General features: G+C 47.8%; 1 protein-coding gene across 1 annotated transcript; it reads left to right on the top strand.

Annotated features, from left to right (window-relative positions):
• Positions 1-1,463: 1,463 nt before the first annotated feature.
• LOC135828614 (SH3 and PX domain-containing protein 2B-like) lies at positions 1,464-15,859 on the top strand (the record flags this gene model as incomplete). The annotated part of the gene is given in 12 exon segments (XM_065341038.1): positions 1,464-1,500; positions 2,794-2,852; positions 3,922-4,033; positions 4,344-4,515; positions 7,650-7,835; positions 8,744-8,887; positions 9,689-10,167; positions 11,043-11,391; positions 11,918-11,979; positions 12,928-12,972; positions 13,524-13,561; positions 14,581-15,859. Coding segments are annotated over 12 exon segments (1,849 nt in total), but the record flags the coding sequence as incomplete, so codon positions are not given.
• Positions 15,860-16,460: the final 601 nt, after the last annotated feature.

Raw genomic sequence — 16,460 nt, 5'->3', positions numbered from 1 at the left:
GAGTATCACGGTACATACTGAAGGAGCCACTAGTCTTGGATCTACAGCACGATCTTTCAAGCCTGTTGGGAAATGGGCACCCACTGGTACTAAGGCACATGCAGGTCTTAACCCTTTAAGAGCCGCCCCATACTTGAATGCGTCGTAAACGACGCATTCAAATGCAAAACTTCAAAAGATCGTAACTCAGTCCAATCCCGCTCAAATCCAGTGATCGAAATATCCAGGGCGAAGAGAAAACTCTCACCTGTCGGGAGAGAATCCGCGAAGCGCTGTGAGCAACGGTTCCTGAGATAAATCACTCGTAAGTTGAGCCGCGATCGCGGCAATTTCAAAAGCGCGCAGTGCGACTTTAGTATTGAGAATTTTGAGACTTTTCGTCACGCTGGTTTACTCGAATTTGCACGGGTTTCACTGTTGATATTGTCAAGAGTACACAGCGAAAAAATTGGGACTCCACGGTCGAGTAAAATGAAATATCTGGAGCGGGACGCAATTGGACGCATTTGGGGCATTTTTCGTACTGTCGTGGCGATCTAGCGCTGGATAGACGGTGTGCTGGCTATCATGATCGACCTCATTATCTTCCTCTCGCGGAGACCTTTCCAGGAAGCCCTAGATTGTGAGGATTGAGTGAGTAGAACTGAAGCTATGATCCAAGGAACACGAAAAAATGCAGAATTTTGAAATTTTCCTGTGGCTCTTAAAGGGTTAAGTGTGCCATCCTATGTTACTCGCGAATTGTCGTTATATCCGCAGTCGTTATTAGCCAAGTTGACTGTAATCACTTAAATCTGCCGTGACAGACACCCATAGTAGAAAAAGCCCCAGGCTGCACACTCTAGTTTTCATGTATTCTTGGTATCTTCCCTGCCAGTTATCAGAGTGTGCATGGTGCACGTTGGTGATGCCGCACAGCCATATATTGCGTAACGAGGGCGTCAGTTCAGGGCTGTAGCAGGCAGTGCGGCTGGTCTGGCCATGGGCGATAACGTTTACACACCCAATTCGTGCAAGTGGGGCTATCCGTCAGAACAATTTTCCTTTCCAATCAAGTACGGTCGACTCCACTTATGATATGGCGAACCTTGTCCATGTCCCTGTTTGAAACAATCCAAAATTGACCCTTTATAGCGAACAGTTTTCGTTTGTAACGAACCAAATCTTGCAGTGCCGCATGTAACCAAGTGCGCTCATACCGTCATGGGCCACTTGTCAATCATGACTTGCTGCTTGTATAGTGTGAGTGCATTTCTGTTATAACAAACTTCGGCTACAAAGAACTAATTCTCTTGCACAATGGTGTTGGTTATAATCATCAGGAGTCTACTGTACTAGTATCTCGTTTGGCCTGACCATCTGAAATCCTGGCGCTGCGGCCCTCCGTTCGTGTCTACGACTGCATTCTTCTGATGCGTTTTTGTCCGCGTTTGTTTGTGCTGCTGTTCTTGTGTGCTGTACAGGCAAAAGATACACGAGAGAATGGGAAACATCCACCAGGTATGGATCTGTGAGATACTCAGCTCCTGCAGAACGGACCTGGCTTCTCAGGCCTTGGTCATGAAAATGTACTGGCCACAAACCTGCGCATACTGCCGAGTTGGTCGTCTGCACCTGCAATAAATACGCAGTGCACGAAAAGTTACGGTATGACCGGACGGACCTATAACAACTGCATGCCGTCGGTCCTGTTTGTAGGCGATTCACTCGACAGGCAAATGCACGTTTACAGGCAAATGCACGTTTACAGGAAAATCACCGTGGAGATATTCCTGCACGCGACCAAAATTTGTCCGCGGGAATCAAAAGTGTCTATGAGCTTTTTTGCCCGAGGAGGATGCACTCATCTGCGGGTACTTTTACAATTATGAGCCAGTGAGGTCGTACTCATGATCGTACGGTACGAGTCGTAGTCTTGAACCCTTGTTGTTTCGACATTTGCCTTTGGGTACTCATTCCAAATCACTATGTTATCACCACAGTAACGCCGTGTACTCATCGTAGACCCGCGGAAGCTCTGGCCGCCACCCGCGACCGTGTGAACGGCGGACTCGCGTTTCACTTGCTGGGGGCACCTGACAAATGTGGATTTGCCTGTCATGTGAATCGCCTATTACAGGTTCTGTTTGTAGTGGAAGGCATAGTGGGGTGGTCTAAGGCCATGACTGAGAAACAGAGGGATTTTTCAGCCGTGCTGGGCCCACAGTTAATTGGGAACCCGTGCCCTGGCGCGAGGGAAAAATGGATGCAGTTAATGGGATTTTTGGTCTTCTGACCACTTTGTTGGTGGGTCTGATCTACTCATCTCCCACCGCTTAGGAGCTGCATCTGCGCCTTGATCCAATAGGGTGTTGGTGTTCCCTTTTTTTTGGTGAAAAGCGGGTCCATTGCAGTCAGCTTGCTCCTCTCAGCGTGCGAGTGCACCATTAATTTTTTTCTTAGGAAGCAAACTTATTCATATGTTCCAGTTTTCGGTCCAATCAACGTGATTGCAGAGAAAGGAGAGTGAGCAAAGTCAGATGCATCCGCATAATTTCTTCCCCTTTGAAAACATTTTCAAATTTCATCTCCACCTTGCCGATAAACTCAAAAATGCAGTCAAATTTTCCCGAAAAAGTTGTACCGTCCCAGCCACTATAAATGCCACTCTTTCTGTCCCTGATGGCATTTATTGGTGATGTGTGTTCTTGCTGGTGCTGGGCGTCACTCAGCATGTCGTGATTCAGGCTTGTACTGCTAGGGTAGTGGGTGATTTCCATTGTGTGTTGCTTATGCCGCTTGTGCACCATGCAGAGAAAAGACAGTCAGCGCTCAGCCAACAAACCTGAACACAAACCGCAGCGACTCTCAAGGTAACGGAGCAGTGCACCTACTGTACAGGCAGAACATTTCGTCTTTGTCAATAATTTCGTCCAACTCCAAGGAAAGGGAGTTCGTCCGGTTGAAAATTTCGTCCATGGATCACAAGAGTGTATTGAAAAGCTGGACAAATCGACATTAGTCCGGCATTTAATTTAGTTCAAAAGCTCCTTGGACGAAACAGACGAAATTAAATTCCAGACGAATATTTCTGCTTATACAGTACACCCCTTTTTGCAGCCATTCGATGCCTATTAACAGTATGAATACTCTCTTGCCTTCTCATCTCTTTCCGGGGTGACCCCTGGTGAACCTTGGCCATGGCGGGAATTCCATGAATTTGTCTCTTCGGCTCTATTGGGAGTTTGTGAGAAAAGACAGACTGCTTGATGTCAAATGATAACCCGAATTTTGTGATTGACAACACACTCATTCCCTGTTAAACTGCTCACTTCTATCTACGACTCGTATGTGGATGACTGTCACGAAATAAATACGTTCCCATAGTGACGATAGACCAGTTCAAGGAACAGTTGAGAATGGATCTGCCGGGTTTGCTGTTACTAAGGGAATGGATTGCTATCGGCCAAAGATTGACCTAGCGTTTCGTTAGGTGTACGGAGACTTGGTCCGACTTGCTCCTGGCACGCTTGGGTACCAGGGTAATTCCACCAACTTTCTTACCAAACAAAGTGTTATGCCAATGTGCTGATACTATCGCTGTTGGTCAAGCTGGTCGCTGATCCAGTTTAAACCTTTCCTGCCTTTCAGCTTTGTTATACAGAATCCGGGAACAGAGTCAATTCAACTTGCACATTTAGTGACTAAGTGGTTGAAGCAAACATAACCAAAAAGTTGTTCTGCCCCTCTCTATTTCTCTGTCTTCGTCTCTCTATATGTCCCTCTCACGCTCTCTGTCTGTCTATTTCTCTCTCTCCTTCCGTCTCTCTGTCTCTCTCTCCTTCCGTCTCTCTCTCTGTCTCTCTCTCTCTCTCTCTCTGTCTCTCTCTCTCTCTCTCTCTCTCTCTCTCTTTGTATCGCTATCTCAATCCTTGACAACAGGGCAAAGGCAACACGCCGTCAGGTACCAGCTGATGTTCTACCTCCGCTCTCCCAGCATCAAGACTCTAGCAAACGTACTACCTTCTCTGAAGAGAGATCTCTATCGCAGGATGTAGGTTGCTGGAACATTATGTGCTTTAACCTTTTCTACTGTTTTTGTCGCCACTGTATCTTGGCCAAGGCTTAAAGGCAGCAGTGCCCTTTGTCACTGTGGACCAAAATCTGGCTGATTCTGCTGCAACCTCTGCCACCGCTGCTGCTGTTGATTCCGCTGCTGTTACTGCTACATGTATTTGTCCTGCTGTTATTGGCACTGATGCTGCTGCCATTGTTTCAAATCGTTATTCTCGTGATGGCCTGTGGCTAATAGGAGAAAAAAGAGTGAGATTAACACCATGTATTTTCTGCTCCCATTGTCGTAGAGTGTTGGCAGCACGATTGGTGGTGATGACGTGGACCTGTATCAAGTCAAGTCGGCGTATCGATCAGAGCAAGAGACGCTCAATCTCCATCAGGGAGATTTCGTGGAGGTAGATGACATCGAGGATGGATGGGCATACGTACGCCTAGTTCGACGGGATAAGAAGCGCGTCTGTAAGTGGATATAGGAAGACTGGATCAGCCATTTTGTTGTAGACATTTTCTACCGGTGTTGTCCGATTAGCCATCATGGCTAGGTTAAGCCTTGGCGCAAATATAGGACATACAGCAAAACCTGAGTGTTTGCCGGACCCTGTACCAAAACAGAATCCTGTATTGACCGGACAAATTGTCATGCACCAAAGTTCTGTGGATCCAACGTGCGTCTCTGGATCAAGTAGACTCTTGTCACGTCAGGACAGTTTCCGCTACACGAAGGGCATCTGGTTAAAGGGGAACTGTCACCAAAAAAATTCTTTGTCTTATCTTGTGGTTCTTTGGCTCCTGATCACGATGGTGTTATCCGTTTTTCTCTGCGATGGCTGGAAGTGGGTGAAAACTTGAAAAGAAGGTGCCCAAAATTGTCCCGAAGTACCGAGTGACGTCACGCCGGACTTGACCTCCACGCGTACATTCGTCGTCAAAAACGAAGTCCAGCCCGGGCCCGTGTGCTGGTCGATCGAGCTAGCTAGCTGTTCCAATGTACGGTGCACGTGTACGTGTGCCTTTTGAACTGTAACACAGATGGGTACGTCATACCGAAGGAGAATGCCAAAGAGGCAGAGACCCACGTGCAGCTACACAGCCAAATCAAATATGAAGCAGCTGAGCTTTCACCTTTTTGACTTCTTCCGCGAGGATCTAAGTTTTATTTTGTGAGCACGGAAGTACGTCGTTGTTTTGAACTTTTCGTGTGAGGAACAACACGATGATGAGTGCGTATGCAGAAAACAGTACTCCTCCGGCCGGCGATAACACCACCAACCCGAGTCCCAAAGGAATGCAATGTAGGTACGTGAAGGCGATTCATCTGGCGATGTTGCTGAAGATGCAGATGACAAACTCGGACGTCTTTCATTTCAGAGCCGGTTGGGCAACACCGCCACCTTCAGCTTCGATACAACGACATCATTTTCAAGCATGAGGTATGTGTGTTGCACTAACAGCAAACAAACATCCTTCTACTCCTTCGTAATCACAAATAAAACAAAAGAGCTGGAGCTTCGTGGAGGAAGTACCAGTGCGACAAACTGCTGTCGACTTTTGTTTATTTTGTCCCTTTTCGGCGTTCTCATTGTGTACAACGTACACATCGAGTGTCCGAGTTCAGAAGGCAAGCGTGCACCGTACATCGAACAGTTGGCTCGATCGACCAGCACACGGGCTGGACTTCGTTTTTGACGATGAATGTACGCGTGGAGGTCAAGTCCGGCGTGACGTCACTCGGTACTTCGGGACAATTTTGGGGACCTTCTTTTCAAGTTTTCACCCACTTCCAGTCATTGCAGAGAAAAACGAATGACACCATCGTGATCAGGAGCCAAAGAACTACAAGATAAGACAAAGAATTTTTTTGGTGACAGTTCCCCTTTAAGGCAACTTCAACTGTATTTCTTTGATACACTTCTCCATTTACAGATACGATCAAATTATTAAACTCAACTATTTTTCCCGTAGCTATGCAGAAGACGTTACTTCAGTAACGTCTGGCGCTAGCCAGGGTCCACACAGCTTTAATTTGGTGTTTGTTTGTTTGTTTGTTTGTTTGTTTGTTTGTGTCACGCCTGGCGCTATCCCGTATCTGTCCCGTACTGTACCGTACCAGCAAAGACAGCTGGCCACAATATTTTTGTTTGTTTGTGCCATCGACATGCCTAGCGCTATCCTGTACCTGTCCCGTACCATCAAGAGTACGGTACCATCAAGAGAATGAGTATATATGCGAAGTGTATCGGGGGAATGCATTCAGTGCAGTAACATTTTGTGTGGATATGTGTGCGAGGCCGAGATCCCACTAGCAGGCTGGCTGGGCCGCCTGTCGACCAGCCCGGGAATCGCATGTAGGCCGATAGCATAATAATTATAACGTATATACAGTCATGTAGATATTGCAGGGAGTCATTATTATGTAAACGTCTCCCTGCTGTATGGGGAGATTTTCTGGAAAGGAATACGAAGTAGGGAGACGAGTAAATGCAATCAGAATGGATATTAGTTGCCGTCAGTATAATAATAAGAAGAAGAAGAACGCCCGTGATCGGCAGAGTCAGCGCCGGTCCCAGGAAACGTCAGGACAGACATCCCGTCGACTCCAGAACGCCCGAGAACGGCAGAGTCAGCGCCGGTCCCATAGCTATGCAGAAGACGTTACTTCAGTATCTCATTGAAACGTTTTTGCAATACAATGATGTGGCTAATCAAAGGAAAAAGCATTTCCATCAGTTCTAACAACATGCACGATGAGCTAGGCAACAAAGCATAGCGCAGGGCCCTGAGCTTCCAAGCTCTCTCGTTTGTTTGTGTGTTTGTGTCACGCCTGGCGCTATCCGTATCTGACGGCAAAAAAGCATAGGATGTTATAATTTTTTCAATTCTCCTATCTTTTTTCAGGCAAATCCTGGGATTCGAACCCGCACTGTACTATCGCCCTACATGCATTCCCCATACACTTCGCATTCATACCCATTCTTCCAAGTTGCTTCACGTTATTATCTTGCGTTTGAAAGCCCTATTTGAATATTGCGGGCAGCTAGACGGTGTCGTATTACCCTCGATCGTACCTGTCCCGTACCTATCCCCTACCGTACCGTGCCATCAAAGACGGCTGGCCACAATGCATATTCAAATAGGGCTTTCAAATGCAAGATCACAATGTGAAACAACTTGGAAGAATAGAGTATGCGAAGTGTATCGGGGGGATGCATGCAGGGCGCGCGATAGTGCGGGTTCGAATCCCAGGTTATGTCTTAAAAAAAGGATTTTTTTAAAGAATTTATAACATCCCTATGCTTTTTTTTGTCTAGGTCATCAAGGCAAAAAAGCAAAGCGTAAGGCCCTGAGCTTCCAAGCTCTCTCGTATTCGCCTATCGATAACATGAGCTCACATTTTGATTGTTGTTGATAATTGTTTTTTACTTGTGATGTGTGTGTGTGTGTGTGTGTGTGTGTGTGTGTGTGTGTGTGTGTGTGTGTGTGTGTGTGTGTGTGTGTGTGTGCATGTGTGTGCATATGTGTGCATGTGTGTGTGTGTGCGTGCGTGCTTATGTGTGTGCGTGTGTGCATGCCTGCGCATACCTGTGTATCCACAGCTGGCGGAGAGGCTGTTGAAGGTTGGGCACCCGCAGCCTTCCTACAGCTTTGCCCCAAGCGTAAACCCAAGCCCAACCGACCTCCCCCAACACTGCCCGAGAATGAAGTCGCCCAACAGTCCACACCACCGCCAAACCCGATGCCGCCGCAACAATCACAGAGAAAGGTTCCAAGATCTGACTCCGGTAGGTCTACTAGACACAGAGCTGCGCGTGTGTGTGTGATGATGAGAAGCCCAGAGTGACCATAATATAAAAATATTATAGGCATCTATTCCCCTGTTTGAGATTCCTTGAAATGAAATGCTGATGTCAAATACCAATGCGTGCACACACGCACACACATCTTGATCTTTATCCTGCTGCCAAGCCTGGCTACGCAGTCCCTGAAGGGACAGGTCAAATGGTACTAGTCACCCTGCTGCATCGGTGACGTGTCTGGCCGCTAGTCGAGCGAAAGGTCCGGTGACAGGCGGAGCACTCCAGGGATGATGCCACTATAGTTTACACATACATACACATGAACACACATGCGCGTGCACGCAGGCATCATGATAGTACAACCACTTGCAATAACTACTTACATAACACTAGGTCTGTGAATATCTGCTCAGAATGCACCAGCCTCAAGGAAGGGGAGTTCCCTTTTCTTATGAATAGCTCCAATACTCTGCAATTTAATTTATATATTTCAGGATTCCCCAGATTCTGGAAGGCCAGTCGAGGGGGTCTCCATATCAGCATATGAAACATGAATGAAGTGATGGGTGACAGCAAAAAAAGAGAACGTAAAACAGAGAGGTAGAAGAGACCGAATACTGTAAGTCGACAAATTTTCGGCCCATTCAAATTTCGGCCTCCCAGGGCTAAAACCCATTTCGGCCGCATTGAATTTCGGCGTGTGCTGCTACTGCCTGTATAGACTGTCACTTTAATCCTTGCAAAACAAAAATTCGGACGAATATGACCAGGCCAAAAATAGCCAAAAATAAATATGCGCCAAATATTTGTTGACTAACAGGGAATTGAGGAAGGCACAACCTCAACAAAATACATCTGCTTGTACCCGTCTTGGTAACCGTGCGTTCCTGCAGGCCCAGCTATTGTTCACCAGAGCAGTAAACACAAGGCAGTGCGGCCATCGCACTCCTTGAACGATGACGTCATTCCCATCAACATCTCCAACCCGGAAGTGCCGAGTGTGTACGTCAACACGCAGTCTTATGTCAATGTTCCCGGTAAGTAGCATTGGTCGAACATAGGACGTCCTATGTGTTGTAGAACGGTATTTTGTGTACGTTGTGTGTACGTGGTGTTGGTGCTTGCGCGTGCTGCTGTGGTGTGAAAAGCAGCCTTCGTCTCGAGTTCGTCACGGCCAGTTGTGTTTCGTCATCGCCGTGTCAATAGAATCTTTACGAATGTAATTATCTCATCGTCTTGTATACGTGTGGAGATGGCACGCGCGGGAGCAGGAGAGAAAGTCCAGGTACAACGTGTGCACATCCGAGATGATCACCCAATGATATCGCTCCGATGTGAAGTTCTCTTTTGTAAATTGTAAACGTCCACTTTTAAATATTACTAGACCACCTTCTGAATAACGACCCTCAGCCGCGCATGAGAAAAGTGTGACTCTTCACGAGTTGCCGTTATTCGTGATGCTGGAGCTTGAACGTATGCTGTTGAATGGTCACTAGGTCGGGAGATTGTGTGGTTAGTGACGAGTTGTTGTTATGCACCCAAGGTGGCTGCTATTCATGGGGTTGACTGTACTGTATAAGCAGAAATATTCGTCTGGAATTTAATTTCGTCTTTTTCATCCAAGGAGCTTTTGGACACATTAAATGCCGGACTTATGTCGATTTGTCCAGCTTTTCAATACACTCATGAATTATGATCCATGGCCGAAAGTTGCAAACGGACAAACTCCCTTGCTTTGGAGTTGGACGAAATTATTGACAAAGACGAAATTTTCTCCCTGTACAGTATAGTAGTGTGTGTCCCCATAAAGACGTCTTTTTTCCAAACATACTGTTCAGGTGATGGCAGGAGTGGGGAGCAGGCTGATTACGCCTCGGCGTCGACCACCTCCGGCACATCGACGGGGAAATCCCGCGGTCATATACCTTCCTCCATGTCATCACCGTCAATATCCGCCTCGGTACCGTCATCAGGCGGTGGCAGCAGTGCTCCGCCAGAATACGTCAACACGGCTCCACTGAATGCCGCCGGCACACCGGGATCATCGTCCACCGACTCTGAACAGAGATACGTGAATACAGGCAGCACCGCCGGCTCGAATTCCCCCGCTAGCGGTGGTGGCAGCGGTGAGGCCTCGGAGGGCGACCTGGGTGAGACGTACGTCGCCCTGTGCGACTATAACACCATGGCGCCGAGTTGTCTGAGCTTCAAGCAGGGCGACATTGCCATTCTGCTGCAGGTCAAGGGACAGGGCTGGTGGAAGGTCAAGTGCAACGGACAGGCTGGTTGGGTGCCAGCCAGCTACTGGGAAAAAGAGGTGAGTTGCCAGCAGGTCTTCACATCGGGCAGTCCTGGCCAGAGAAAAATCCGACATCGTGGATAAAGTAGCGCCGTGCTCAAGTGAGCAGAGTGATGTGTGTGTGCATGCTTGCGTGTGTGTGTGCGTGTGTGCGTACGTGCGTGTGTGTGTGCGTGTGTGCGTACGTGCGTGTGTGTGTGCGTGCTAGTGTCGCGTAACCCTCGGCACTAGATATGATACTGACGAGTTGTGGGATTTCTCTGTCCAGGACTGCGCCAACTGTACATGTGATTTCTCTGTCCAGGACTGCGCCAACTGTACATGTGATTTCTCTGTCCAGGACTGCGCCAACTGTACATGTGCCCCTTTGACTTTTCTCTGGCATGAATGTATTCCTTGCACAATGTCCAGAGAACAAACTATTTTACCCTGTAGGGTCTAATAACCGGAGCTAAGATAGATACGCCGAGTAAATCTCAGTGAAGTCATCGGTGTTTCTTGTATTCATATCGGTCGCCTGAGCTGTTGTTTACGATATCCCATGTGTTTCTTGTTTGCATGACGGACCTGTGGGACAGACTCTGTGTACTGGTGATCGAGCGGTGTATGCACCGTCAGGAATTATCGAATGGATTTACATGGCGTTATGTGTAATTGAATGAGCATACAGTTTCTGGTGTCTTACTCCAGTGCGACTTAATTCACATACCTGAAACAGGGAAACATGGTGTTCAATAATGTGTGTGTGTGTGTGTGTGTGTGTGTGTGTGTGTGTGTGTGTGTGTGTGTGTGTGTGTGTGTGTATGTGTGTGTGTGTATGTGTGTGTGTGTGTGTGCATGTGCTGGGACGTGTGTGTGTACCTATTGCACCGCCTGCTTTTTGTATGTGCTAGTTGCTACTGACGTCCAGTGCCACAAGTAGTCGCAGTATGGGCACGCCTGCCGTCACGTCTGCACCTGCATCATCCGCACCATCACGCTCACCACACCGGCATGCCACTACGGTGGCCAGCAACAGCAGCAGTAGCGCCGGCGGCGGCAGCAGCAGCAGTTCCACGGGCGCCTCTTCAAGCAGCAGCTCCCGAGGCAGGCGAGCGACGGCCGAGAAGTCCTTTCTGGATCTTCCCATGCAGAGCGGCCGCGCCTCGCCGAGCACTGGACGCTCACCATCGCCGATACGACGCTCTCCGAGCAGCTCAACCGTCAATCCACAGGTGCTGCAGCAGATCCAGAAGAATATCGGTATGTCGTTATCCTTTTCCTCGTTTTTTTTGTTCCTGTTTTCCAGTAGGGCTGTGTTAGTAGTAAAAAAGAATGTCCGCACTTGCACCATGTGCCTGTGTGCTGCTGACCGACGCAAGATATTGACGCCATATTTGGTGATCACTACGTCTCGCTATAATCAGTGTTGCTATATTTTGGCTTAGTACTGTGTACACATTAGATACACTGTCCCAGTCTGGAAATCTCTGCTGCACACCAGGCTCCCAACAAGCACGATAGTCTACTGTGTCGAACCCATACACCGGTACAGTAAAACCTGTGACTAACAACCACCCCTCGGGGCCAGAGAAAGCGGTCTTTAGTGGCAGGTGGTCCTTAGTTAGAGGTCTGCACTGCACAACCATAATTGTATGAATGTGAGACCGCTCGTGCCCGGCCAAGTGGTCTGTAGTACCAGGCTGATCGTTAGTCACGGTGGTCTTTAGTTACAGGTTTTACTGTATTGATCTGCTGTACAACTGTGAATACTCTGTTTTGTGCGCAGGTGGTCAGGCTTGGTTCCACGGGAAGATCTCCAGAAAAGATGCCGAAGAGGTCATGACCAGGGTAAGGAGATGGTGTACCTGTATTCTATAGCAATATCTCTTCCTCTACTGTCGTGGACATGGAAATCCGGTCGGAGTTCAAGCCCCCCCCCCCAGGGTGCTGGCCTTTCAGCCCTAAGCAGACATGCGATCAACATGTGCACTGCATGCAACGTTCTGTACGCCCTGAGGGGCGCCGGCCTCGGGTCGTACGGCCGGATTTCCATGTTCACAACGGTACGTCTTCGCCTCTCTCTTTCTGCATTGTGTGTTGCCCGCAATGGATCATTTAGCGTGGTTGAAGAGTTGCCGCTGAGGGACAGCAGTCCCCACCCCAAACCCTATCCACATGTTATTAAACCGATGTGGAAACTGGAAACCAGATAATTATTGTAACTAGTGATGACTACAAATTGTATAGGTATTAGGAGCTCAGTACTCATTCTCACATTGGCAAATGAGTCTACAAAATGTGACCTTCAGAAAATACCCCCCCCCCCCCCCCCGCAAGAGAAAAGGCAGCCATGAGGTTATTGCCGCTCTTGAACGCTCATATAGACACATGTGCCTGTATTCGGATATAAGTGCACTATCCCTTATAAACGCATGCTCTTATAGGCGAAGCACTGCCAAAATTCTCACTTGAAACAATCACGGATAAAAGTCTGCAAACAGCGTACAGGAACCATGAAACTGACACCACAAGACCTAGTCAAACACAAAGACTCTGGCAAACGAACTCTGAGCGCGCATGCGCGTTTAGGTGAAAATATTTCATTTTTGAAAATTGGATTCATAGCAAAAATTCACTTATAAGCTTATATTTGCGTTAGTACGGTAGGTACTAGTATGGGGGTTTTTGAACTTTTTTCAATAGATAGACATCAAAGGGATTTCTAGCATGCGTTCGCAGTATGTAAATGTATGAGTCAGCAAGAATGTGTGGCTGTCTGTTGCTTACTACCTGCAGGACGGCAATAATGGAGACTACATTATCCGGGAGAGCACCAACCGTGTAAGGAGTTATCCACACGCTCATGTTCACACACACGCACACAGACACACACCCTACTATTGATTATTGACAGCTGCCAGAAATGGCCACGCCGCTCCCCGAAGGTTAGGGGAGAGGTAGGCAGTGCTTCAAATGGCGCTCCAGGTGCTGTCGCCTCCGGAATTGGCAGACACACACACACAGACACACACACACACACACACACACACACACACACACACACACACACACACCTCACACCTCAGACCTGCCCATCGCGGAAGCGATGATAGCGAACAGCTATGTTAGCCATAGCAACTTGTGCTGGAATCACACCATTCAACAGCTTGCAAGGCACACACACACACACACACACACACACACACACACACACACACACACACACACACACTCACTCGCACAATCTCTCTCAAACCTGGAACAGCAGTACATACTGGGGGCCTTATCTTATCCATCTTGGCTTCCATGTTCGCCGTCCTGTTTCTTTTCCTTGCTGCTGTCTTTCTCACTCACTTGGTGTGTGTTGATTGCTGTTCTGTTCTTTGATGCAGGTTGGAGACTTTGCTCTTACGGTTGTCTACAACTGCAGGTGAGTGCTTATGGCTATTTTGGCAGTGCCCTCTGAGGTTGTGGCAACGTCTTCTTGTCGTGTCATGGCGTTGTGCACTCACATCACAATGTACAGGTGTTATCCGAACTGATTTCCGTTGTTGATCGAAATACGTAGGGACTGCATTGCAGTACCAAATATTCCCAGTCTGTGGTTGACAATGAGCGATCTGCGCTGAAAATGTCAAGTAAAGAGATAAGAGCGGAGCCATGGCCCAAACGCTCAGTGTTGGGTAATGGCATCACCCCCAAAATATATGATTTGGACAATTCTCTGGCCGTGTATGACATATTTGAATTGAGTTCATATGCTGTGACTGGAGTTTCCAAACAGCCATGCTCCATAGAGTTCTTCCTCTGTGCACAAAATGCGTGATACCACAAGGGACAGAGCTTCCTTGCAACAAAGGCAGAACAAGGCTATTTTGTAACTCGAGTTTCACCCTGTTCAATCATGAGGAGAAAAATAATTTCACCCTGTTAGAATAATTTGTGCATGAAGTTTGCACAACGGGAAACTCAATTCGTCAGAAAAACCTTATCCTGCTTTCGTTGTAAGTTTCCGAACTAGACTTGAGACTGGTGGGATGCTCACTCGATGATGTCGAGGCCTTAAGTCAGCCAAGGTCAGTGGAACCGATCAGCCGAGTGGAGCACTATGAAAGGGCTTGGAAAGCCAAAGTGAGATTGTGATCTAAGGAAGAAAAGAAGAGAATTATCCATGGAAACTGGGTTACATTTCAGCTAGTTGTGCTTTCTCTCTCTCATCTATCTATCTGTCTATCTATCCATCTTTCTCTCTATCTCTCTTCCCCCCCCCCCTCCCCCCTCTCTCTCTCTCTTTCTTTCTCTCTCTCTCTCCCTCCCTCTCTCTCTCTCTCTCTCTCTCTCTCTCTCTCTCTCTCTCTCTCTCTCTCTCTCTCTCTCTCTCTCTCTCTCTCTCTCTTCCTCTCTCCTTCCCTCCCTCCTTCCCTCCCTCCGTTCTTGTTGTTGTCGCAGGGTACGACATTTCCCGATCGAGGTGACGATGGACGCCAAGGTTCTGATCGGCAAGCATCGCTTTGAGTCCATGAATAAGATTATTCAGCACTACAAGGAATGCCCGCTGTTCCTACAGGATGGCGCTCACATCTCGCTCGGAATGCCGTTCAAGAAGCGCAAGTAACAACACACGATTGGCCTGCTGATGGCCGACGGGTAGGCAAAATGTGCCGGAGAAAGAGTGCCGTAGAAGTCATGCCACAATTTCTGTTTTTGGGGTGGATGAATGAGCGAGATGGCCACCCTGTGTCCGACATGATGTGCTGTCCGTCGGTGTTCACAGTGCCTTCCTTTGAGTCTTGAAGAACCCTTGCAATTGTGCATTTCCGCATCCATGTTAGGCCCGGTTTCTGAAGGCAAGTCGTCTGCTCTGTTTAGAGTCGACTCGCTTGTACATATGCATGCCATTCATTGACCTGTGTGCTATGAGGCTTACGCCTCAAACCGGCCCACATGGGCTCACTTCCCTTGACTTTAGTTACTGCATTGCCGCGTGCATTTGAACGGCAACTGCCATGCAGTGATTCCGCAGCAGGCAACGCCGTGTCTCTTGTATCATATGATGTTATGGACGCCCACTCACTGCTATCTGCTGTCCATGCGCCCAGCCAGAGGTTACTTTGAACCAAATTATCCTTTTTTTTCTATTTCCCTCTGGCTTGTGCCATTACGAATGTCACCGACTACTCTCTCGTCTTCATTTCTATAGGTCGATAGCTCGGAACTGCTGTCAACTTGGATATTGTTTCAATTGCATCACCCAACGGCTTACTTTGGTGGCATTGGCTGCCGTCATATCGACTGATGCCGCTGTGCAAGCCCATAGTAAATTAAATTAGTCGCTGCATTTTGCATAGGATTTCTCTCTCTCTCTCTCTCTCTCTCTCTCTCTCTCTCTCTCTCTCTCTCTCTCTATCTATCTATCTATCTCTCTCTCCCTATCTATCTACCTCTCTATCTCTCTCTCTTCCTTTATTTCTTTCTCTCTCTTTCTCTCTATCGGCACTGCCAAGCTTGCATCATTGGAATTAGCTCTAAGCCACATACTGCTTGTAAATTTGCTCAGTTTTCCGCTGGCCAAACTCAAAGCACATCTAATAGACGGAGCTTCATTTTTTTTGGAATACTGACCAGCCATGCACGATGGCTGAAGATATCAGATTATTTCTGTCTCTCCTAATAACCAATACAAACGTTGAGTGTGGTCCTAGGCTACTCCTAGACTACACGAGGATTGCTCTCCCCTTTGAATGTAACTAAAATGCGGAACGTGAAGCCAGTCATTCTTCACGAGTGGGTCATGAAGTGGGTCAAAGAGATAACAACAACGTAATAATAGAGAGGTTAAAATGCACGTCAAATTTGGCGTTAACCTCTAAATTTCGACGTAAGCTGCAGGTCACTCGCGTTGTTTTTCGACGCGCGAGCCAAATAACGCGAGCGGAGCTTTCGCGTCGCGTCAGAAATAACGTGCATCTTAACCTCCCTAATTCCGTTGTTGTATGTTGAGTGTACGTCGATTGGGCCGTACAGCGTCACGTCACGGTTGTATCTTACCCTTCTGTTATCAGCCTAGGTATGATCTGGGAGGCTGGGGGAACTTGGCATGGGGTGAAGTACTGGCTGTGCTTGTGATCAGGCATGTGATAACACCCTCTCTCCCTCGTCCAAACCTCCCAGCACGCCGTATATTAGTGCATGTGCACTAGCAGCATTAGCAGCATAACAGTCTGCGTTTGTACAGAACAGTGCACTGGTGAAACTGCAGTATGGCCAGGGCAGGGGGCATACAGTCGACTCCTGATATAACGAACACCATTGTCCAGGATAATAATATT

Source organism: Sycon ciliatum, chromosome 12, assembly GCF_964019385.1.
Source record: "Sycon ciliatum chromosome 12, ocSycCili1.1, whole genome shotgun sequence".
Lineage (NCBI taxonomy): Eukaryota > Metazoa > Porifera > Calcarea > Leucosolenida > Sycettidae > Sycon > Sycon ciliatum.
The sequence above is the reverse complement of the archived record's forward strand: the minus strand, read 5'-3'. Positions and strand labels throughout refer to the sequence as shown.